Source organism: Poecile atricapillus, chromosome 3, assembly GCF_030490865.1.
Source record: "Poecile atricapillus isolate bPoeAtr1 chromosome 3, bPoeAtr1.hap1, whole genome shotgun sequence".
NCBI lineage: Eukaryota > Metazoa > Chordata > Aves > Passeriformes > Paridae > Poecile > Poecile atricapillus.
In genome coordinates, this window is record NC_081251.1 from 100791989 (window position 1) to 100818292 (window position 26304).

Below are 26304 nucleotides of genomic sequence, written 5' to 3' on the forward strand. Positions count from 1 at the left end.
CTTACAGTGATTTTAGGATATCTGCTTAGGAGGAAGCAGGTAAAATGCAAGCCAGGTCTGCTTCGAAAATCTAAGCAAAGATTCCAGCTAGCAAAAAAACCTACCAGCAGGCCCTATTCTTTTTAATAATCTCAAACTTCTTCTTTTGGCAGTCGAAATAACCAGCATGTGTTAAAGATCTAGAATTCGTTTTCCCTGAAGAACCAGCCTATAAAAAAGTCACTTCATATCTACTGTACATGTTTATTTTCTTCAACCATATATCCTGCAAATATTCATTCATCTGTACCTGAATCCCTGCCACATCTGTACCATTTAAAGATTACATCCCGATGGCCTCAAACCTCATCAAAACACCCATTCCCAAAACAATTCCCAAACATCTCAATGTAACAATCACATCTTCATACTCTGTTCTCTTGATAAAAGGGACTTAACCCTGACCCCGAGATTAATACTGGGATAGAAAACCACTTCTGGGTAAAAAGTAAGTGTCGCACATTCTCTTGCCCACCACCCTGCCAAGCAGCACAACTCGTATTTCACACAACTTCTCTGAGGCACCATCACCCAAAACATCTGCCAGCACTGGGCAGCTGCCTTGCTGCATTTCCATACACTGTGCATTCCCCTTGTCCATTTAACATAACAATTTGTTTACTTAGCTCTCAGACTTAAACCCAGGAGCCTTCTGAGAGAGGGCAGTGACATACATGCCTGTGTGTTCAGTGTCAACCACCCCCTTGGGGTTGAGGACGGTACAGGCTGAACTTCCTTGGGATTTTTTCCACTAGTTTTCTGAGGTAAGATCGCAAGGCAGACTAAAATATTTAAAACAAAACTACACAAAAGTTGCTTTCATTCATTGCATACCTCTTGATGATATCAGTGTCTGTTATCAACTCTCTCAAATCTCTCTATGTTACAATCATTTTAAAGGAAAAACAAGGACAGAGTAGGATTACCTTCCCTTAGACGCTCAACCACGAAGGTGAATCCAGTCGTTCGCGGGTGTAAGACGTACTCGTATTTTTTAAGTCCATTCCTCTCAGCAAATTCATTACTGCGGGCTTTGGTATTGGCTGAGGAGAGAAGGAGAAGCAGCACTTTGTGTTACTGTGCAAGCAGACCATGGATTAAATGGAATGATTACACGACAGGAACAGTACAACAGCAGCTCACACAGTATGGATATGGAGGCAGACACGTGTGCTTTCAGTTGGCCATACCATGGTATGAGGAAGAGCCATGTGGATTGCAAGAAAAGCCTTTTTACCATCTCATTTAATTTTAGCAAATCATCAGCAAATCTTTAGTACTTATCAAATGCAATCTGAAATGTATAAATCAATAGTCTGTTAATAGTTCTTTGTACACTTCAATACCCATTCTACAGTAAAATGTATTAATTGGCTCAGTTGTGTTTTGGGATTTTTGTCAACTCAAAAGGCACAACAAATAGTAATGAAGATTTGATATTATGAACAAAAATACCTTGAAGTTCATGTTTAACCACATTAAACTTATTTCAGAAAGAAAACATTAAAAAGAGGAAAGCAGTTGATCTAATACCTTAAAATGGTATTTAACATCTTCATTCTGAACTCGTTTTGTTCATCAGCCTGTGCTGCACATACCTACCCCCATTTGAACTCTCTGACCAAGCACCTCAGCGCCACAGCACATGCCTGCCACTGCACACAGAGTACACGCAAGGCAGCTGGAAAGCACCCTGGCTAAACCCCATGACAAACGTGTTTCAAACCTCTGGTAATCAAAAACCTCTCATGAGAAAATCAAAGGCCTTTCAGGGCTGTTGCTAAGAGAGGCCCCTAAGCAAGGAAGACATGGACACTCAAGCAAAGAATTCTGGAGACAGGTGGAGAGGAGGCAATGTTTTCTCCTGTGATGTGCTGGAGGCTCTTCCAAGCAGTCTCAGCCAACAGCCAAATAGACTTTGCTGGCTACACTCAGTTCTTTACTGTGGGTCCTGTTGTGCCTCCCCTGGGGCCAAAAGGCAATGGATATATGCAATGTTCCCTTGGCAACATGGCAAGAATCAATTTGATCATATAACTTATTTAATAACTCATATTTATGAAGTTTTACCAGTGCTTAAAAGACAAAATCCCAGCAACAGATGTATGGAACAAAATCACTGCTTCAGCAATCTTTTTTTAAAGCAGAAAAATATCTTTCTTTTGCACAGTTAAGCTTAACAGAGATGGGAGATTAAGTAATGGAAAACATATCACTTTTTAGTCATTTAACAGAAGTGATACTTAGAGATAAATCCTTCCTTTTACAATCCTCATCATTTTTTTCCTGTAAAGGCACAATAACACAAGTAAACAAATCAACAGCAGTGAGAGATTTTCTTTTTGCTGTAATGCAACATGCCCCCATCTTTCTTTTTTCCTTAAATTATATGACCTCTTTATCAAAAAATGCCGGTGCCCCTCTTATAGGTTTGTCTACCAATTAATACATGCTGTATCACCATACTAAATATTTTTTCCCTGTGACCTACTGTTTCCATGCCTAAGAATGCTGTTTTTCATACGTGCAAGCCTTAAGGTTCACTGCACAGATTTCTTGACCATGTGATTTGGAGGAAAGGAAAGCTGTTGCACAGTAGCCAAGCAAGTGATTCAGCAAGGAGGATCCAAAGATTTAATTCTTGCCAAATTGCCAAAACATACAAATACTTGAAAAATATTACAGCTTCAAAAAGCATTGCTAAAATTACAGAATGTGTGAAATACTAAAATTACACTTGGCTATGTAACTTTAATTTATCTTCCCTTGGACATATACATTATGTCTTTAACCACATGGTCAGAATATCTATTTTTGTCTGCTCAACTGCTACTCTACTCAATACAGCAAATGACTATTCTGAATCAGCAAGGGGGACTTGCCTTGCAGACTCCCACTGCAATGGCAAAACTTGCAAAGTGAGCCAAGAGCCAGACTTGGAATGGCTGAAGAGGCAATAGTAATCTGGTAATTAGTAAAAGCCCCTCCAAAAAAAACAGGTTCTACCTCTTGGGTGCACCAGTATTAGCTCAAGAACTAAAACCATTTTCTAAGAAATTACACTGATGACCAAGCTTGTTCCTATAAAAAATACCCAAATCAAGAGTTCCTTTCTAGATTCTGGGATGATTCAAGTAAAATGTTTTAATTTAATTCATCACAAAAGTTCTTAAGGTAATGTATTATTGTTTCCAAAGGAGAGAAGTATCATCTTCTTCATTTTCTGCATATCCAAGTTTGGGTTTCACTTCAGAAAATCTGCAAATCAAGTCAATTAGAGTTTTGAGACACAAGTGCCATATACATCTACATAAAGTTAAGAAGTCTAAAAAAAAATTCTAGGTTTTAGGCATCTCAAACTGCACACAGTTAATGAGCACTCGGAAAAACTATCTCTGTGTGTCTGATCACTAGCACTTTGCTTCAGAGGGAGCATGAAAATCAACTCCTTGATGTTTGCAAAACACTCCCACTTGCACCAAAGGATAATCAAGAAGTGAAAGCGCACTACGTTCTCTGAGTAAAACCTAATTGATGCTACAAGAAAAATCTGGGACCTCCAGTGTCCATCGCCTTGAAGCAATCATCTTCAAACTTCCTCTTAGTACTTGGAAAGAACTCACTGTAAACATCTGCAAAACATCTTCCAAATTTCCCTTTACTACACTGCCTTTCTGAAATGTGTGAACAGCTGGACATCGACACACTGGCCAACACTATTCAGCTATTTCCTGACATTTGTATGCCTGTCTTGCCTCTGGACTGTAAGTTTTATGTAACAGAGACTGTTCCCCTCCCCTTTTGCATGACCCTAGTGTAATGGGATTTTACAACTAGAATAATGCTCCCAGCTAATACAACGATCATTGTCATCTGGAAAAATCATCTCCCTCTCCCCTTCCTAACAACTATAAAGCCACAGGTCTTTGTGCATTAAACATTATTTATTACAGCAAGTCAGGAAGGTCAATGTGCTTAGATGATATACTGAAAGCAAGGGTAGGATAAGCCTCCACTCTACAAAAAAAGTAGGAATGATGCCCTTCCTCCCCCTCCTGTAATCCTGGAAATGGAAAAAACCAGTTTCTTACTCTTTTATTAGTTATGACTAAATGTTATGACTGCTATCTCATGCAATGTAAGTACCTTGGTGCCCACTGCTGTTTGGGATCCTCGTGCCAGACACCAGTGCCCAAACTTTTGGGGGGAGATTCAGAGCAAATTCTGCTGCTCAGAACCAGAGCCAACAAAAGGCAGAACATGTGATGCTCCCCATTCTATGAAACCTAGAGGTTAGAAAACCAATCCAGGAAATCAGAAACTTATTTTTATATCCTCTGCAACTTGAGGGAATTCGCACAACAAACGACTCTTTAAAATCTCTTGATCAATAGACCAGGCTACACTGTCAGGGCTGCAAAACTTATGCAGATGACTTACTGTTCCAAAGGCAAGTTAATAATAGTCTTAGGTGGAATAATAAAAAAAAGTGAAAGATGCCTAAAAACTTCCTTAAAAAAGAGGAAATATATGTTCTTTTCTTCCAAACTACCAACACAAATAGCGTCAAGCAGCTCTTGAAACAGGGTCTGGAAATGCAGTCAGTTCACATCTCCTCAGTCACAAAAGGCCACTCACACCATTTGGCTGGCTACAGGTAATGTCCCCTGTCACCAAACCCTCTGAAAAGCTGAGCAAGTGTTGCTTTCTAGGAACAAGTATTTTCTTTCTTACATGTTTAAGTCAAAGCAAATTTAGTCCCCAAGTTTTTGCTCATCATTCCTTTTAGGAGAGTTTTAACCCACTGGTCCTATTTGGTGTTAAAAAAGAATAAGGAGAATAAGTTATTTTTATGGAAAGCTGCCAGCCCATCAATTGAGCGTGATGTGGGACATTTCCAGAGCTGCTTCATGCTCTGTCTCCTCAGGTCTCACACCAATTTGCCTCTCCTCCCCCGTCTCCTTCAGCTAAGGCATGCAGGCTCTCAGAACATGTTCTGTGGGGTGATGACAGGTACAACCATCCAATTTATTTCAGTCTTTAGACACTTCTGTAGGGAAACTATCGAACTACACAAAAATACAAGAATTTAAGGATTATGGCCAAAACTTCTTACTTTTTTTTGTGCTTCCATGCCACCTCTGGTAAATAATTTGATTACACTTTTCCCCATTTTTCTCCAAATTCCATTTGCCTCTCTCTAAAATTACTGGAAAAACTCAAAGTCAGCACTTTCTAGAAGCACCACACTTCAAAATTTCATTTGAAGTAACTGAAGGAAGAAATTATGTTAACCCACCTCCTTGATTTTTGAGTTACAGATTTTAAAGAAGATAAACTGCTTTTGTTCTTGAAAAGCTATGCATAAAATGAATTAATTTAATTTTTTTTAGTAAAATAATATTTTTACTTTGTGAGCTGAAATTTGATATTAAGTACTACCTTTTCCTTTAATTTCACTTGTGATAAAAGCACGCTGATAAAAACATGCATGCTCTTGTATGACTTCAAGTACTCTCAGACTATATTAATGCCAGACAGTGAAAGAATAAATGAATACTCCAAAAGTCTCTCATATTAAATAAATAAATAAAATCCTAATTTATCTGTTAGGGTTTTGCACAGAAATGATAAACCTTTTTGGCTCACAATTAGTATTTTGAGAAAAAAAATGAAGCCATTTTTCTTACTTGTGCTACTTTCAACTTATTCCATATTAGAGCAACCCCTACCAGTTCTTCTGATCAGTATTTTCTTTGTACTACCAAAGCACATCACATTTACTAACAAAGTTAAAAATCCAACTGCAGCTCGTTGTTACCTTCTGTCATCCACATCACATCATTCCTGCCAAAATCTGAACTTCAGCAAGCTTTCCTACTCAATTTTCAGTTGTTCCTCCAGGAAAAAAGCTCTGTGCAATCACACTCTGTCCACCTGTTTGTTCCCCTTAACTTTTGAAGCTATTGTCCCCTGCAAATAAAGCTGATCAGGGACAAGAGATTCAAAGATAATCCAGCCCAGCAGAAGCTTTAGAAAAAACTGGGTAAAGGGAAGCTTCTGAGAGTAGAGATGTGAATAAGGGAGGATCCAGGGCAGGCTCCATGGCTGTTTGTGTGCCAGGGCTCTCAGCACAGCATGCAGAGTGCACTGCGTGACACAGGCACTGGCAGCCACGGCAAGACACCTCTTGCCAAGGCAGCGGCAAGAGCTTTGTGGAGGAAACGTCACACGGAAGGGAAGACACGGAAAAAGGAGCAGTCGGCATGAAGAAAGGACCATGTACAGGGATGCACACACAAATCCAGAGGAAATGAGGCTTTACCAGGCACAGGGCAACACAGCAACTTTTTTTTTTCTTTTCTGTCATTGCTTTCTGAAGAATTACTACAAATAATATTGTAAGGAACACCAGGAAAAACAAAAGAACAGGCAATATGACGGGTTGTATTCCAGCTTTCCGGAAGCATAAGACTTATGGTTGCTTTGTTTTCTTCAGGGCTTCAGAAAGTCTGGCTACATGTTTACCTGCTGAGGGCTTCTTTTTAAACAATTACAATAAAATACCTTTGAGCTTTAACCTTCAAGTACTCCAGAATGAAAAGATGGCCAACCTATCAGAAATAAGTATACAATTATATAATTATTACCTCAGCCCCTATACAATCCAGTCCGCAAATACAAATGTTCAGGGTTCATGACATTACTTTTTCTAAAATTTATTTATGTAGCATCTTCCAGAGCAAAGTACTTCAGCACTTTAAAGTCAGGCAGTAGCCCATATATAAATAAATACAGTATTATTTTACATTTATTTGAAATCTCATTCTCAAATACCTGAAAATATTATAAAGAGGAGTAAATCTATTATTGTCATGTGGCCACTGAGAGGATAAAAAATTACAGCAGCACAAAGCAGCACAGCAATTCTGCTATTCAGTGATGTAGAATGCTATTCTTCATTTTAAGCACCAGAGGAATTTTGTTTTCAGAAGTAATTAGCAGTTTTGCCATTTGGTCAGAAAACAAGAGTTGCTGCCTCTATTTTTGCAAAACGTTCACTAGAATTTTGAGCAAGTGTTCAGAAAAAAGTCACAGTTTACTTCTTATTCTAGAGGATGGAACATGAGGTTGCAACAGGTCCTAAATATGTCAATAACACAACATTTTTCTGGAAATAATTTCTTCAAAATGGTACATACATTATGTTCTAGCATTCTTATATGGCATAAATTTACTGCTTGGTCAGGATCAGCTTGTCAAGGGATTTTTTCCTGTCTCCTACAGTATTTTAAAATGTAGATTAAGCTATATTTCCTGAAGACAATCAGAGGGGGAGAACTATTCACTAGCAGAGAAAAAATCCCAGGGTTTTGTTCATCTCTATTCATCCTTTTATACACAAATGTAATATCCAAGTGTATTCAATATTTGATGGCAATTTAAGAGTGGTAAACATAGGACAGTTTAACTTCTCAGAAGCCAGCACAGCAGTGTCCTGTTGTCTTTCCTACTCATCACTCCATCCTTCCCACCATTCTGCTTCCTCCTGGGCAGCTCACATCCACCTGTGGTGGGCTCAGCAGAACAGCACAGTTAGTGCATCTCCACTGGGCATTGTGAAGCTAAAGAGAACATGTTACACAGGTGTAAAGAAGGAAAATCAGAACAACAGAATTATCTTACCAAAGGAAAAAAAAAAAAATCAACCTGTGTTCAAAATTAAATTAGTTTGTTTTTTTTTTAATTATTTAAAGAAACTTGCTCTCTTGAGTTTCTCCGTGGATGGTATCAACAGCATTACCCAAGTTCAGCCTAAGTCATTTATATCAGTAGCTACAGCACAGAGAAAATCCTGTGTTTCCTTAAGCAGCTTTACATGCAGGTGAAAGCATCCTCACCAGTCTTTTGAACTCTGTAGCACAAATGTTAATACACTGTGGCTGTCTCAGTCCTCAGCCAAATCTTTTTTAAAGCTGCAGTACAAAGTGTTCTCAATTCTTTAAAAATCTGTTGTCTCCCAGGAATATTAGATTTCTCTAGAGATTAGAAGGCATACATAATTTATGGAATAAATTCCAAACAATCCAATTCTTTCAGACATCTTGAGATGGAAATACCTGTTCAGAGTGTGAGAGCTCTAAGGAGATGTCTCCTGACTCCATGAATAAGATAAAGATTGTATCTCATAATTTAGAGCTAGGAGGACACAGTTCCTCATGAATTCAAGAAAAAAAAGTTGAAGAGAGATAATTTCACAGATTCATAAAATGGTTTGGGTTGGAAGGGACTTTAAAGATCATTTTGTTCCAACCCTCTGCCATGGACAGGACAACCTTCCACTAGACCAGGTTGTTCAGAGCCCCATCCAGCCTGGCCCTGAACACTTCCAGGGACGGGGCATTCACAGCTGCTCTGGGCAATCTGTGCCAGTGCCTCACCACTCCTTTAGTGAAGAAAATTCCACCCTTCTTCCTAACTAGATACAAGATAACCAAATCAACAAAAAGTATCCTGTGAAGCAGTCCAAGAATGTTCAATGAATTTATCCTCTTTAAGGAAGGCTGATCAAGTGATGACAATTCCCTACAGTGTGATCCTATCTGAATACTACATACATAGCCATTTTAAGGATATTTGGAATACAGAAGAAAAAATAGTACCATATGCTAGTTATTTTTATACCATGTTTATGCCATACTTACGTGGCTTTGCAATAAAATATGATTTGAGAATATCTGCAATGGAAAGTATAGCAAAAATCTTTTAAATATGCTAAAAGTTAGAAGCTTAATTGCAATTGATTTTCTATTTAAAGATAACACTTATCAAATCAGGCATCATGCTGGAGGCATGAACCACCACAGACATTCATACAGTATTTTCTTTTATAGGCACAAGTTGCCTTGAACACCGATTAACAGCTTCCTAATGATGCCATAAGATACCTGCATTAAGGAAGATATTTGATTAAAAATTAATACTACAGGGTCAAACTCATTACATTTACTCCTATGATAATCTCAATATTTGTTTTATAGAGATATTTCCCATATAGAGGCAGATTACAGACTGCTTACAGTGCTTACATGGCCTAAGGAACAAGTATCTCCATGTTCCCCTTTTAAAACATTAGGCAAGAAATCAAACAGAATAATTAGTCCTTTTCAATCACTCTTTCATAGGTGTGAAATTATTTTGTCGCAGTAATTCAGGAAATGGGAGCATGCAAGTGATATATTCCAGTTCTTGAAACTGCTTTTTCTAATGCAGTGTATGTACAGTATTGACCAATAAAAAGCAGTGCCAATCATCAGATGATTCGCAATGTAAGTTATTTCAGGAAGAATTAACTTACATTGCAAATCAATAGAATTGCCAGAAATAACTGGCAAAGTCTCCCAGTGGAACTATGTTTGTGCCTCTCACATGAATCAGCACATTGTTTGATGATTTACTATAATTTCTACTATTCATGAGAACAAAGTCTTGCTCCTTCCTTGAACTTTCTTAAACTCTTTCCATAAACAACAAAAAATGTCCATGTTGAACATTCCCTAAAAGACTACAAATGCAGCCTACCTGTGAGATCAGTTCCTTCTGGAAAGATGAGGAGTTGAAGTGGTTCACGAATGTCACAGAAATAATCCAGCATTTTTTCAAAGTGACTCTTGTCATCTTCCCACTTTCTCTGCACGAAAACAAAGGCTGCAACCTGCATTGCCCAGCCTAAAATGTAAAAAAATACACCTTTAGCAACATTTCACTCTGATACTTCCACAGTGTCTGTTATTCCAAATAATTTTATAAATTATGCTAGACCCAATCTGCTGTCCACCTGTCCTCAACTCTTACTAAGAACACTTGGTTACCTTGTAAAAAGAGTTTTGGATTGGTAAAAAACAAGAATTCCCAAATGCATTCAAAACTCAAGTTACCAGACCAAGAACGAGATCAATGCTGTCCTGAAATGAGGTTGTAGTGAGGTGGAGGTCGATCTCTTCTCCCAGGTAACATGCACCAGGACAAGAGGAAATGGCTTTAAGTTACACCAGGTTTAGATTGGATGTTAGGAAAAATTTCTTCACCAGAAGAGTTGTCACACTAGCCCTGGGAACAAGCTACCCAGTGAAGTGCTTGAATCACTGTCCCTGGGAGGATTTAAAAGCTGTGTAGATGTGTTGCTTAGGGATGCAGTGCTTAGGGACGTGATCAGGCTTGATAATCTTAAAGGTCTTTTCCAACCTAAACAATGCCATGATTCTCTGAGGTAAAGCATTTAAAACCACAAAGTGTCCATCTGATCCTTTGGGGGCTTTATTACATATACCTACTTATAATTTTCATTTCTCATAGAAGAAAGTACAAAGCTTTTCTTTACACTTGATTCTAGAATAAAAAACAAATTATATATATATATGTATTTGTTTGTATTAAAACATACAAAGATCTGCAGCCTGCCATCAAACTGACAATGTAATGCAGTGAAGTGCAACTGCTGCTGAGCCTGCAGCTCAGGGGTCACACCCCATTATCTTCAGTAAGTGTTCCTGGCTCTTTTCAGCACAAGTATATCGTGTACAGCATATCACATAATATTACAAGTTCTGTCCATTAGCTCAGCAGGATAAAAAATCAGGGCTCCAGCTCCACCACGTCTGAGATGCTCCCTTCCTAAATGGGGCTCAGAAGAGCATGACATTGCCTTGCCACCGTACTTGGTGAGCTTGTAGAGCTTGTATCTCAGCAGAAAATCTGCAGAGAGATCCTGCACATCAAAGAGAAAACATCACAGCTGCCCATTCTCCTCTTTGCTCACCACCATTCTCAAAGCCTGTTTTTACTTCGCTGGTGACTTACAGCATGTTATTCTTGCCCTCCATTTCAGCTCCCCTTTACAGGATTCCTTTACATTCTGTTCACAGCAGTATCTCATAAGGACCATATGCTAGAAAACTACTTATTCAAGTCACTCGTTTTTCAAACAACTTTGTAAGTCAATCAGCCTGGACAATACATTAACCTGCTTTATCTCTTAACATTATCTCTTCTGTATTGGTTAGAAACATTAATTGTATTGTTAAAGATATGTGACCTACATAATGGGGTAAATACTTCTAATTTTTAAATCAGTTGAACAGATGGAACATGAATAACTAACATGCCATCTGCAATCTGGACCTAATGCATCTCAGATACCCAGATAACCAACGATATTCAGATAACTGAATACTAGAAGTGGTTATATGGCTTAAGAAATGCCCAGAATGCAGTCTCAGCAAATCTTTTCATATTTGCATATTTTCATAAATTTGTGAAAAACACTCTGTAAAGGAAACTCAACTTTGACCACAACTTTTTTTGTGTGTTTATGAACCTATCACATTCCCACATCTGCAGTATCAAGAAGTGTCAGTACAGCTTTATTAACAGAGGCTATCCATGTCTAAACAAATTGTTTGCAGGAACAAAATAAAGGTATGTTTTACAGTAACTTTAAAATAACTGATGAAATTCAACTATGCTATCTTTCAGCATGTAATCATCTCCTACTGTTACAATACAGTAAATGGTGCCACACTAGTATTTGAAATTAAACTAATCAAGGCTTCATTTCCACACTAGTGTTATATAAAGAGGACATCTTTTCACACCAAATGGTGCCCAAGCATTTGGTTCCTCTAGAAGATAGGTGGAGACTTCACAAAGCTGCATCAGGGGAAGTTCAGACTGGGTATTAGGAAAAGGCCCTTTGCTGAAAGGGTGGTCAATCACCAGGGAAGTCAACACAGCATCTCACCTAGCAGAGTTCAAAGAGCACCTGACTAATGCTCCTGATCATGGTTTGGCTTTAGGCTGTCCTGTGAGGAGCAGGGAGTTGGACTTGATGGCCTCTTTCAACTTGAGATATTCTGTGATACTTCATCTGATATCAAATTCATAAAAACGGACAATACAAAGGACAAAATCTCTCTGAGCAGAAACAGAGATGCCTTGAACCATAGCATTTACAACTGTGAGAATGTAGATGCTCTACAGGACACTGGAAAAATACACAGAGATTAGGAAAGTTCTGCTGTGGTTTCAGTGTTTTCCAACTGTTCTTAACCCTCAGCCCGGTCCTTTTGTATGTTTTACGTACACAGGACACTAACCTAAGTTAATATATGGAAACTTGTACTGTGCTAAGCCATTTTATTATGTGGTATCACACATCAGGCCTAAATTATTCAGTTCTTGCGTGCTCATTGCAGCATAGTCTGTAGGCTGAAATAATGGAAGCAAATAAACAAAATAAACACTCACTTAAGGAAGCCTGCTGATACTTTCCCAGGTCAGCAGCTCCTTAGGAGTGATTGTGGTCCATAACAAAGGGAATATGGAAAAAGCTGCCAGATCCCATCCTTTCTGCTACCCTCCTTCATGCAGCACAAGGCTTTAAACTATATCAAAACTTGCACATAAACTCACTCTAGCTATCATTCCTAACAGCACTGCGAGCATCAAATTATAAACACCTTTAGCTACTAACAAAAGAGGCTGCTTGGGTGACTTGTACTTTACCTGACTAAACTGCATAAAGCAGAGGATAGAGTGCAGTAGTTTCCCATTCCTGCTCTAAGTGGTGGTGTTATATATGGGCTATGAATAATTAAACAGAAGCAGTAATGTAATGACAGTACGATGTCAGGGAGAAGGAGTGGGAAAGGAGTTGGGAGGCATCCAGTTTTTAAGATAAACAACAGGTTTGATTTTCTAACCTTTCCAATAAATAACATCCAGTGTTCTGGAAGAATGTGTCTATCTTTAAGTGTGTATCTAATTAGATAAAATAGTCTTTTAGAACTTACTGTTCAAATAAGAAGATATTATCTAACAGATAGACAACTAAGAGTAAAGGACCCAGGTTTCCTCCTGACTTACCCCAGCACAGCATGCTGGGCCAAGCTATTTTACCATCTAGGACAGTGGCAAAATTTCCACATTTGCTCATGTTTCAAGGCCTCCAGGCAACAAAACTTCAAATTCCTGATTTCTGTAAAGCCCTGGTTCATGCATCAGTGGGGACAGTGTCTGCTGTTCATGTGTCTCACCACCCCACAAGTGTCAAGTGGGAAAGGAAGCCCCACTCTTGCCTGCTTTTGAGCAAAGCAAAAGCAGTTCATGCTTTGATTTCTGTTCCAGTGCATTGTGCTGCTGCAGAAACAACATGTTACAAGTCCAAGACATGGTGTGGGGGCCAAAAGGGAATGCGTTGGGAAATGGGAGGAGTTCAGTAAATAAATGGGCAGAATGAAAGGGTTTGCTAATCAGTAATATTTAGGAAAAAGCAGCAGAAGGCAGTCCCTTCTCATGTGCAGCCTGCACTAAGACTTGCTATTCAGTTCAGGTCAACATATTGTTCAACAAAATTAAATACATTTTGGTCTCTTTGCACAGCAGTTCTGGTTTTCTAAAGGCTCCTGGACAACAGGAATTTTCCTAGCAAAGTCAAAATTTACTAGACTGGGGAAAAATGGTTGCCTTTGGATTTGCAGATTCTTAAGAAATCATTGATGACAAAAACACAGCAGAGAAACAGCAAAGCTAAAGAAACCATAACAATGCACATCCATTTCTTTTCTAAAATAATCTTCTTATCGGAGCCGACACTGGATGACTAACATTGCTTGGAAAGGCATACAAAAAGCATCACACTGCACAGCTCTTGTTCCAAATTGCCAATCAGCAGTGCAAAAATCTACCAGAGAGTATAGCTAACCACACTGACCTCTAAATCAACTTTTCAGAGCTGAAAAAATAAACAAGCAGCTTAAAATCTCTAGGAACACAGACACGGTAATGGCATGTATCCTATTAGGACGTAATTCTGTGCATAAAAAAAGCACTTGCACAAAAAGAAAAGCCTGCTATTGAAATAGAGAGATGTGCTGTACATCAGAATTTTCTTACTGTCTTGGGGATAAAGCAAACTACAGCTTATGCAGGTCAAGAATTTGGAGCATTGTATTAAAAATGCTAGCTCGAAGTCTAAAGCTTTTTTAATTCTAAGACCCTACACTTTTATTTTCCTTACCCCAAAATCCTTTAGAAAAAAAACAACACTCAAAGCAGAAGTTTCCTTAGTGTGTTTTCATTGCAAAGGTAATTTGAAAGTAAGCAGATACTAAAGATGGATGGAACAATGAACAAAAGAGAGAAGAGCTGAGTTGTGCCAAAAAAAAGTCTTTGTTTGGTTTTGTATCACAATTTTATGTACATAACCTCAGAAATTAGATATCCCCCAAAATGTCACATCTCAAAGACGGATATCATGACTGATATTGAAAGCAAACATACACACACACCCCTCAAGAAAATGGTGTATATATGTATATTAACTGTAGCGCTGTAACAGAACAATTAATAATACTAACCCCCTGCAAACAAGTTCAATAAATGATTCAAAATTACAGAAACAAGTAGGAAGGTAAAAGGCCTAACTGTGGGGTTTGCTATTATATTCAATTCATCCTCTCTCTTTTCTACAACTGGATTAGTCACTCTTTCTTCATAGCACTATCTTGGTCAAAAATAAAATCCTTTTTCAGTGTGCCTGTATTCAAGAGGGGTCTGGTCCTGATCAGGGCTTTTGAGGCATCAGGGAACCAGACATCCAGGCTTAATAAGGGAAATCACTCGGAAGCTCATGATCCCATTGTACACAAATAATTAGGCCATTAACAGTTTGTTACTCCAAGTGTTTTGCTGCATAAAATTACCACAAGGCAACAAGTATGCAGTTCTGAATGTTCCCTATTTTACAAACCTGTGGGTACTGGAAAGATTATGGCACATAGAAAATCACACAGGAAGCCAGGGTATAAAGTTACTGTGCACATACACTGTTAAGTTTTAATCAGTATAGATTCATAAGCACATGTCTGCAAGTTCAATCAGAATTGGGCATTTTTCTGTTGTTTCTATTTCCTAGACAGTTTTAAGTCTAAAAGCCCAAAGCAAATTAATTTACTTTTTTTTTAATATTTAATATAATGAATTGAGAGCACAAACTAGGAAAATGAAGAAAAAAATGCTTCTTGAAACAATTTTGTAAAGTACAATTTCTGCTCCTGGCAAGTTTTCTTTAACCATGCTCATTTCCAATAATTTAGTAAATAGAAGAATAATGAATTGAATGATTACTACCTGATTGGGTGAATTCTTTAAGCAAATTACAAGATAAACTAAGAGATAAAATTCACAAATATAAATTCACAGTAGTGCTCCTGGTTTTATAGTGAATCATCTGATTCAGTGTATCTGTAAATTTGATTCAATCTAAGAGGTGTCCATTTAAAAACCACTATGCTTTTGCTATTGCCTTGCCTTAACAGATTCTGAACATTAATCTACATCTGTTTTAAAATTATGTTTACGATCATATCCGGTTTATGTTCAGACTGTATATTTCATATATATCCCTGTGCAGTTTACCATGGCTTCTACACAATATCAATTCTTTCAATGTGTGTGGAGCCTAACCAAGCCTCTTTTTCCTTACTAAACCAATTAACAGCAGCAGTGTTAGAGGTAAATGAAAAAAACCAAAAATATTCTGGTCTTGCTCCGATTAGTTTTATTTTTGACTTCCCCATAGTTCTCATGTATTTATTTCTGTACCTAATTATTCTAAATTTAATGTTCATTTAAGTCCCATCCAAATATTAATGCTTTCTGCATTTCCTTTGCTCTGCTTCATTCTCTTGTGGAAGGATATAGGATGTGCCAGTATAAACCCCTGCTTTACCTTACTGTTTACTTAGAATACAATTAGAAGCTTCTTCAAACAAGGTCTGCAGTCCAAGATTTCCTTGTCAGGGCAAGAACAATGTTGTCAACAAGCTACTCAGATACAGTGGCCTGTGCATCACCTGTGAAAATATAACTGTGGAACTTTCTAGAAAGAATACTCCACTGAAGAATTGGTATCTCTCAGCCAAGGAACACACACAGAGCATGTGAAAGCATGTGGGAAAAACTCATTATGGTAGTGGCAAGACATGTGCATATATATAAAGCACCCAGAGATAAATCATCTTCTTGGAAAGTAGACCTTCTTTCAATATTCAGTACTTTAATCACGGTTCAGAAGGATGTGATTTGCACACTTCATATTCAAAAATTTATTTCATTTCCTAAATTATACCATTTTTATGGAATATGGACAATTAGATGATTAACTCTACCATTATATTAGTGCTACTTACAAAATGCCATAAATGTTATTACAGACTATTAAACCTCTTCAGTTACAGTGCATCTTAAATTTTAATTTGAATTTTATTTGACTTGATGCACGGTGTAAAATCAGAATAACATAACAGAACATAACATCACTCAAAAGTAAAGCAAACTAGAGCAAAGGTCCTGGGATGGCTGGAAAATAGCTTTTTCTGCATTTTAAAAATACTTCAAAAAGGTGAAACAGCACGTGAAAACCTAAATATTAAAAAAGATGAGTCTTGCCCAATACATATCTAGATAAAAGCCCCACATCACTCCTAAATCTCCAAAGACATGAAGAAAACAACCTTCAGTTGTGAGACTGGAAGGAAGAACAAGCAGGCTCTACCAAACAGTGTGAGACTCTCCCACGGATGTGTCATCTGAGCTGCCAGTCAGGAATGGGGAGAGATTCTACAGCAAAATACCTCTTCCAAAGGCCTGCATCCTGTCAGCTGCTTCATCTCCTCCATGAAGGACCACAAAAGGAACCCAGCCTGAAGTGCTGAGCTGTACAGATCCTGCATAACCCACTGATAACAGTAAAGGAGTGCAAGGTGGGAAAACATGCTAACCTAACTCTGCTCCTATTTGTTCTGTGAGCTTGGACAAAACAACCTCTCCCTCCATCACTTACTGTCTGTAAAATGGAGAGAATGAAAGAAATTAGCATCTGATCTCACACTTTTGATGTGTATTTTGGAGATGGGAAGGGCTAGAGAACAAATGGAGTCATTATATAGAAAGGACAAGGAAAGTTTAATGGAACACAGGCTTGTTGGCTTTGGTTGTGGGATTTTTTTTTCCTGACAGGGGTGGGAGAAACCTATTACGCCTTTCCTGGATGAGACAAGCTGGGAAACAGGCCCCTAAGCTTTTCTTCCCTACAAAAGGGGAAAAAAAAAAGTCAGATAAGGTTACAGCCAACTTAAGCTGCATTTCTGCTGCAAAGTAATAATCCTTCATTCACACTTAGAACTTCTTCAAGAGAGTCTTCACCAGGTTTAACTGGTAGAATAACAATTGTGCTTGCCATTAGAGAGCATGCTTTGCAGCTTCTACTTTCAAAATCACGTAGGATAACAACTTTATTGTAATTAAGTCTGGCAGCTCATAATTGAATTGCTAGAAGACAAAACATCACAGCCTCTCAAAACTCTCAGCCTATTTTAATGCAAGATACTTGACAGAGGAGCTATACTAGAAACTTCAGTAGGCTACAGTTTTAATTTTTTTAACTAATATGCTTCATTGATAAGAATTTTAATGTAAATCCAACTATAGATTTGCTTTTGCCTGAGCAAAGAAACTTTTTGCTGAAGCATTTCCATCCTTACCTATGGAAGTAGCTGTGGCAGCCCAAACACTGCCATGCCAATATAAATGTGTCCAGATCCTCCACAGTGTGCTGTTTTAGCTATATTCCAATCAAGTTAAGTGTTAAAATTTTCTAGGCTTAGTGACAACAATATTTTACTTCATGGTAGCTGATCCATCATAGCTGTCGGTGTGCATGCTCTTAGCCTGTGGCAAAGACAGGATAATTTGAGTTGTTTTGCCCTGCTTCATTGAAAACCAAGATGACTCAAATTACTTTGAGCTTGCTGCAGGCGAGGCTCGCACACTTGGACAGCTATAATGGATCAACTGACGTGTAGTAGAAGATTGGTGGGGCTAAGCCCAGTGCTGAAATAGAGCAAACGTCCTATTTTTTCCCCCCCTGGCATTTAACTTGAGTCTTTGAGAGCTACAACATGTGTGCAAACAGATGAGTGAAAAACAACGACTAAAAAGCTCCTACGTCTTACAATCTTCTCTGAGAACAATGTTAACCACAGAATACTTGGATCCAGAGATGAAGATCTGGACAGAGTAACTCAGTTATCTCTACTCCTAACAACTCCAGGCTTGTCAGCTTTGCTTATTCTCCTCTTTTTTCCTTTGTCATCTTGTCCTTTCCTTACCTGTTCCTGTCCCAGTCTGCTTCAACTGTAATTCCCTCCTTTAGCAGCCTTAGTGAGCCTTTTCAAAACAGGGAAGCCTTCAAAATATGTCTGTCAATGGTGCCTGAAAACACCTGCATACTTTACATTTTTATAATGAATTATGATGGTATTTATATTTCCATCTGCACTAAGCAAAAGTAGAATTAAAATCATCTCATGTAGCAGCCATGCACTGACATTAGTCCCTCTGGTTACCCTCTCTCACTTTTCCATAAATTTATCTGGTAACGCTCAAATTAACCCCAAATTTCAATTCATTTTTCACATATATATTGATGCACATTTAACCATTAAAATTCAAATATTACTCTAAGCTCACCCAACACCTTCAAACTCCAAATTGTCCATCATTAAAACACACACCTATTCCCAGTGAAGCCTTACTGGTTATCACAAGAAGACTTTCACAAAAGAAACTATTGAGAAAAAAATTAAAACCATCTCCTAGTCACTATCTGGTCATCTGACACAACCTTGTATGTTCCTTGGTACCTACTGGAACCATATGTGTTCCATGACTGCACCATAATCTGTATCACTTCCCAAGCTACTCCTAATTAATTGAGAATAGTTGAGAATATTAATTGCTCCTATCTATTACAAGTAGTGTAGAGAAGTCCTATCATGTCAGACCATGCAGAAAACTGTCAATGCCATTAGAAATTCTCCTTGAAAACTGATACTGCAGAATGTGTCAGAAGCTTCTGATGATGTCAGATGAGAAACTGCAGCAACAGCCAAGAGCAGAGCAGTGCTCCCTCGAGACGCCAGTTTTGGCAAGATGTACTGAAATGCTGCAAGAATGTTTCTGAAATTGAGATTACTGAAACATAATATCTCTTTTTGAAAACTTTACTGCACACAATTCATCAAGCCAAAGCTACAGTTCCAGGAAGAAAGGACCATCTGTTTTTCTCTGGACTTCTTTTTTTAAAGCTCACCTTTAATCAATTTTAAGTTTTTTTTCATACACTGGAATTCAAAGAATTAATTACTTCAGAACTAGATAAATGACTCAATGTGTCTCCTTGAAATAGTGAATCCTCTGATTTTAATTATAATTAACTAGAAAATAACTGCCTACTTGTAATACAGACTCATTAAATCTGATACCTTTACACTTTTAACCCACAAAGGGGGCCACAAGAACTCTGGATCTATTTCCATTCCCACCTTTGCCCTTCACCTATCATATATGCCACTGGTAAGAGAATAATCTCTCACAGACCTATTTTTACACCCAAATGGGAAATTACTTATGACAACAAAAGTGCTATGCTGAATACAACAAGGCTTTAGAAACATGGATATGGAAGGTCTGCATTTTAACCTTATCTTAAACATAATTTTAAATTTAATGCTTATTAAAAAAAAGAAAAGCCTTTGAAAGATCACCAAAAAATTGCACTGAAAGAAATATGCTATATGCACTGAAGTATTTCTGAAACTCAAAGCTTTATTACCATTAGATTAAGATTTTTTAGAAGTTGCATTTAGCTAGTGTATCAGACTTCCCTAATCCTGTACATCTGACTATGTACAACTAATCCATATAAATATATTAAAAGATAAAACTGAAAGATTTAGCTCATTGAATTATTAAAAATATTACATCTTAATTTATCACCATCTAAAGTATCAATTACAGATGCAATGCACTGAATCTTCCAGCTTTTACAAGCTCATAAAGGACAACATTTAGTTAAAAACCACAGGACACAAACAACAAACCCAAAACCTGAATAAGAGTCTATCGTGCAACACAGCGTGGCTGAGAACAGTAAGTGGGAGAAATTTTACTGTCACTGATGAGATTTAGGGTTGTCCTCTTTAGACACCATTCTCTGCAGTGATCCTGACCCAACAAACATCATACAGATTCACCTTTTTCCATCAATCTTCATTTAATCCAAGAGTCTCGCTTTCCAACAATCCCCTAATTCCACAGATATACAGAATACTTTATTTTTGCAACAAAATGCCATCCAAAACACAGCCTGACTGAACACAGAGACATGAATTTCTAAGGCCTCTTTTTAGATACACCATGATAAAATAGAAGGCTATCTTTCAGAACTTTAGGACATTGAATTATGGTTTCAGTGAAGGATGCAGTTTAGCTGAACTCCACTTCTGTGACTAATAACCCAACGTTAACAGTTTACTGAAATATAAGCTATAATTCACAAAATTGCAACCAAAGTCCTCAAAGCCCATGCACTGTGGAGAATTCTTGGGGCTCTGGCATAAAAACAGTGGTTTATAACACTGCAGATCCAGGTGTCAGCTCTACCACCAGAAATTGTCATCCTGTAATGGAAAGAACAAAGACAAATGTCTGCATGTGCCACCTCTCCATCACAAAGTAGAGGATGAGCCCCAAATTTTGTTAGTGGCTTAAGCTGCTACATCAAAATGATGCCAAAAATGGCATCATGGTCTGCTAATATTGACCTGACATGAATTCCTCTGCCTGAGCCCACTGATCAAACCTATTAGATGTGCTCAGTTTATGCAGAAAACTGAGAACTTAATTAAAAAATAAAAATAAAAAAAATCTATCACCAAATGACTCCAACACCCTTTCAAAGGAACCAAATTTTACCAAGCATAGCTTAGCATCCAAGCTCCTGGAGCTGACCTTCCAATTTTATTAAAAGCACTAACAAGGACATATACAAATATTTTTTTCTAATAACAAAACACATGTTATTTTTGAAGACAGAAATCTAAGATTCTTCCCCACAATACTCCTGACTTAATCTTTCATTACTGCTATAAAAAGTTGCATATGCAGCTGATTCCAAGATTTCAAAACATCTCTGCCATGAAATGAAGATACCTAATATGCATTTTCTCATTTCCTGTCACATTAAAAGAGATTTGTCTTTAGCCAAGTAAAATTGACCCTAATATGTGTCTGTAAGGGAAAAAAAGCACATTACGCTGTTGCTGCTGTTACTTAAAAGAACATTGAATGCAACACAATGCAACAGTGAATGGCAATCCAATGCAACAGTAGGAATGCTCCTCAGGATGGAATCCTGCCAAAATTATCTGTTCAGATAAATGGCCTGACAAAAGGAAACCATAAATAAGGTTACTCTTTTGACATCATAAAGTTGACGCATATCCTGCCCAAGCTAGTTTTGTATAAAACAGCAAATAAATCTAAGAGATAAATAAAATGCAGTGATGCTTTTATTTCAGATAAGTCTGCCTATTTATTCAGAAACCATTTGTGCAACAATTTTTGGACTATCTGAAACAATTTCTCTGAATATGTGCGACTGAAATCTCTTTCTAGCCTACATCACTATAAATCCTGATGATTTCATATCCTGCACAGAATATTTTGCATAGTCAAGTTCAATTTAAAATTAGTTATTAAAATGAACCATTAACTTTGCAATTGCCTACAGAGCTTTTTTTTTAGTCTTCACAATAGTATACAATGGATAATGAAGAAAGAAGCTTGATGAGAGCAGTTGCAATGTGGGGTGAAATAGCACCCAAACCACAATGCTGAAACAGACTTTGAAAAAACTGAAAATCATTTTTCATCACCCTGAAAAATGCTTTCAGTACATAAAGCAGAAATGTATTTACCTACAAGCAACAGCAGCACATGTAGTATCTTAAAAAAGGCATGTAATGCAGGTGTCCTCTGGAGATTTATGGTCTAATTGCTCCACATGCCACATATTTTACACGAGTTTTAAATACTGAAACAGAATTTAAGCCTATGCCATTTAGCAGGTTATGAACTGTGCTGGACATAATTTAAACATACTTTCCTTTCAAATTAAAGGGTTTAGTGACATACCAAATCCCGGAATGCTTTTGAGACTGGATTTGAGACAGATTTTTTCAAGTCTGAGGTAGCTGTATCGCAGCAGACAGTTCCACAGGAACATCCAGTCCATTCGTGTGCGATGGTTCATGATAATGACACTCCTTTCTCCAGGAATGAATCCATCTCCAGTGACAACCACCTTGGCACCACACACCATTTCCAGCAAGGCCTAGAAATAGTATCTCAGTATTATGGCTTTACTCCCAGAAGAAAAACATCGCCCCATTAGCAATAAAAATTAATTTGAATTATATAATTTCACTTATTCACTCACATTACAACTGGTAAACAAACTTCTGTTTTCTAATAAAGCAGCCAGCTTTTCTGCAGTAATAGCTGTTTAATGGAAGAGGAAACAACAATTAAGCAGCATTTCTTAAAATGCACTCTATTCCCAACACTGCATTAAACTTACTTTTCCCTGGTTTTCTAGGAATACTATCATGTAGAAATATAAGTGAGTCAGTATGGATTATAACTTGGTAGGTAATCCAAGGAGAGACTGGCTGCAGGTATCTATTGCCCCTAAGGTCAGGGTCACTGGAAGCACACTGTCCAACCCAGTCAGCACAGAAAAAGAAACCAGAAAAATACCACAGGACCTTCTCAGGCCTTAATATGAAAAGACCTCCAAATTACCTCCTTACCCGCTCTTCCCCATTCTTCCTCAAAAAAAAAAAAAAACAACCCACAAACAAAAAAAACCCAACCCCACAAACAAAAAAAAAACTCAAAACAAGCAAACAAACAAACAAAAAATAACATTAGGGATTTAAACAGAGCTCTAGAAAGTATAACAACTTCTGTTCATACTTCTGCCACATCTGTGTGTGCCTAGTATAAGCCAAACTAAACTGAAACAGTTAAGACCCACCTCACTGTCACATCCTGCTGACTGTCCTAGAAAGGAAGTAAAATGTGATAGCAGAGTGAGGAAGGTGAAAATTTCTTACATCAGAGGTCAGGGTCAGAGTTTCCCTCTTGGAGTCCAACTGGTACAAGAGCACTTTATTGTTTGGAGACACAAACCAAGAACCTGCTTCTCCTGACTAATAATGCAGTGAATGTAAGGATAGAAAACTAAGGCAGACAAGGTCTGAGCCTCAAAATGGTTGGATGCAAAATCTTTTTGAGACTCTTTTCCTGAATCAAAACCCCCAAGATTCTCTAAAGACAGAATCCTTTTCACAAAGGTATTAAAATTATTTTGGTCTAGCTCTAGTGTGGGCTAAAAATCAAACTTCTAGACTGCAAAAGTTATCAAAAACCAGTTGTAATAACCCAGAATTATAAAGCTCAGGCAACTAATCGAAGAAAAGACTGGTATTTGATTTTGGGGAGTTTGAAATTATAGAGAAATTTGAAGATAAACAAAGAATTATTTTGTGACAGTATCAGCGCTCAGTTAAATTTCATCATGACAAGAAATAACAATCTATTTCCTTTACTGGTGATTACCTTGGCCCTCCTAATTTCACTACATTTAGTAATGATAAAAACAACAAAAGTTTTAAAATAAGAAACAGCTGAAGCCCCTTTAAAACACACAAGGCAGAAACAGTAAAAGCAGAAACTATTTGATATACCATATGGATAAAACTTCCTTTATGCCACAAGACACATAATTTTGCACACCAATATGGCATTTTAGTTCAAAAAAGTTAAATGAATCTCTAATGGACTAGAGGAACAAATTCCTCTGGCTTTTAGAGAACAGAAGAGACAAATCCTATTCACAATGTCTTTCCTTTGGAACAATTCAGGGAAGAGCTTTGTTATTGATTTCCAGACCCATATAGCTGTAAATTTAATGCACTATAAGTGAGGAATACCTCCTTTCTAGGGGAAGCTCTTCTTTTTCACCTAAAAACATTTATCTCTAATTCAACTACAAGGGCTAAATTCCAGAAAGCATTAAGTAACAGAATGGTGAAGGTTGACAACAATGTACCAAACAGTGGAAAATTTTCCTAATACAATACTTGGAGCACAGTCCAAAGAAAGAGTTTAGAAGACAACTCATTTTGGAAGTTTACAGTATAAAAAACTTCTTTCTGTTTACTAGAATTTCACCTACTCTTCTCTGCATCTGACACTGGATGAAGATGTCACAAAAAGACCTTTTCAAGCATAAAATGAACACGCAGCATTAGCTGATATATAAATTCAACTGTGAAAGAAGTGGGGAACTGTAAATAGGCACACAATTTACAGCACTGAGCTAAACCCTAAGTCTCCAAAGACAGTAAGTGTGTTAGGGCCTGTTTAGAAGTATAAATAGCTTTAAAAACCCTAAAATAAAATCTGAAGTGTTAGTGAGCAAACTAAATTGTGGGATTACAGACAGTTGCCCAGACCTGGATTATGTGCCACTTACCACAGGGAGTGTGAGCCAAGTGGCCACAATGCAGTCGGTGATCCAGCGGTACCAGGCTGGTGAGATGAACATCAAAGGCAGAAAAGGGCCCAGCATGAATATGCTTCCAAAGAAACTTCCCAAGAATAGTGTAAGTGCAAAGTACATCCCCTTCCATGACACCATGGCTCTGAAAAACAGGGTTGGCATTACTTTAGAGAGACAAACTGAAAGTAATTACGTAATTCTTCAAGTCTGCAAGCCCGGCCTGAGGTAACATTCCTCCTTTTTTCCACAGCTAACAACACAGGACAACAGTAAACACAACCAAAATGTTCTTCTTCCCCAGCAGCAGCAAGAGAAGGACTTTATAAACACAGTGATTTGTAAGGTGAATTGGGATATTAAAGGGACCATAAAAGTATCAGCTGCATCATAATTTCCTCCCATTACTACAATATGTAGTTCCACTCAAAAATCTTCAGCAAGCTATTTTTATCATCCAAAGGTACAAAAAGGCTATATAAGAGAACACCAGGTACATTAAACTTTTTGGCCATTATCTTTGTCTGTGGTGAAATACTAATGTTACCATTTTCTAAAGACAGGAAACTTTGCTCTTCTATTTCTCCACCCCATTTCTTCTTGCTAAACACAGCATTGCAGAAACTCATCTTCCCCATCTAACAAGGCTCTGTGTGTGACCTCCCTCACAAACCACTCAAACCTGGCAACACTGACCAGCCCTTTCAAACACCAGCTCCCTTTTCATCCCAACAAGGCTGGCAAGCAGTGGCTGAACCCTCCCGACCCACCCTGGCTCGGAGAACTCATCACTTTTTGAAGTCTGCTGTGCTTCAGCTGCCCTTATCAGTTATTTTCCAACTTGCTGCACCAAAAAGCCAATAGCCTGTGTTTTTTAAGGCATAGTCTAGACTTGAAATATTTCAGTATCTGTGCTATCAGCTACACTGTCTTATTATAAATTGAAATGTACAGGACACTGAGCTTCTTAGTGCATTATGGCAGAACACTCAGCAATCTTCCAAGCATTTGTAATAGCTACAAGCTTTCACAATTTAGCAACTACTACCAGCTATGACAAAGCAAATGTGGAAATATCAATTCTCTAAATTAGGGCCTAAAAATAGACTGTTTTCATCTATTTAGGACTCAGCCAATTGTTTTTAAAAATCAAAGGTTAAGCAGAAGTCACTTTTTAGTCACTTTACTGAATTCCTTCTTTTGACAAGCTATTTTAGAAATTATAAGAGATCAGATAGATAGGACTTCAGGACAAGAAAAACAGGAAGCTGCTGGATTTAATTTTAAAATGAGGAATGGAAAAGCAATCCATTAAGCCCAGTGCATTGTAACATACATGATTTATCTCAAGTATGTTTTGTACAATGTCCATAGCAATGATGTTTGCACAGCAAAGTACTTGACAGTCAAGAAATGGGAATGCTAGGGCTGCTAGCAGATGAAATTTGCTTCTGCTATTCACGTTGACAAGTAACAAGAAAGTAGCTCTACTCTGAGGTACTTCTAACAATTTCCTGAACTGTATGGTATTTGGAGAAAGGCTGAGACAAGAGGCCATGCAAATTTTTAGTGCAAGAAGGATATAGGAAGCTGTATTTAACTACTTCTGCAGCATAGTAAAACAAGAAACACTAAATACAACTGTTTGATAGCTGTATCAGAGAGATTTTGACACAATGAAATTTGAATTCAAACAAATACATATTATTTATATCCTGGAGTACAGAGCTTTCTCT

General features: G+C 37.7%; 1 protein-coding gene across 2 annotated transcripts in view; it reads right to left on the bottom strand.

Annotated features, from left to right (window-relative positions):
* The window catches only part of LCLAT1 (lysocardiolipin acyltransferase 1), a 112032-nt gene that overhangs the window by 49745 nt on the left and 35983 nt on the right, over positions 1–26304 (bottom strand). For both annotated transcript variants that reach the window (XM_058835372.1, XM_058835373.1), the window contains 4 exons: positions 24545–24713; positions 22138–22336; positions 9622–9768; positions 966–1082 (listed from right to left, as the gene is read on the bottom strand). In XM_058835372.1, coding sequence (XP_058691355.1) covers positions 966–1082; positions 9622–9768; positions 22138–22336; positions 24545–24709 — 628 coding nt within the window. In that variant the 5' untranslated portion in view covers positions 24710–24713. The remainder of the gene's footprint in view (positions 1–965; positions 1083–9621; positions 9769–22137; positions 22337–24544; positions 24714–26304) is intronic.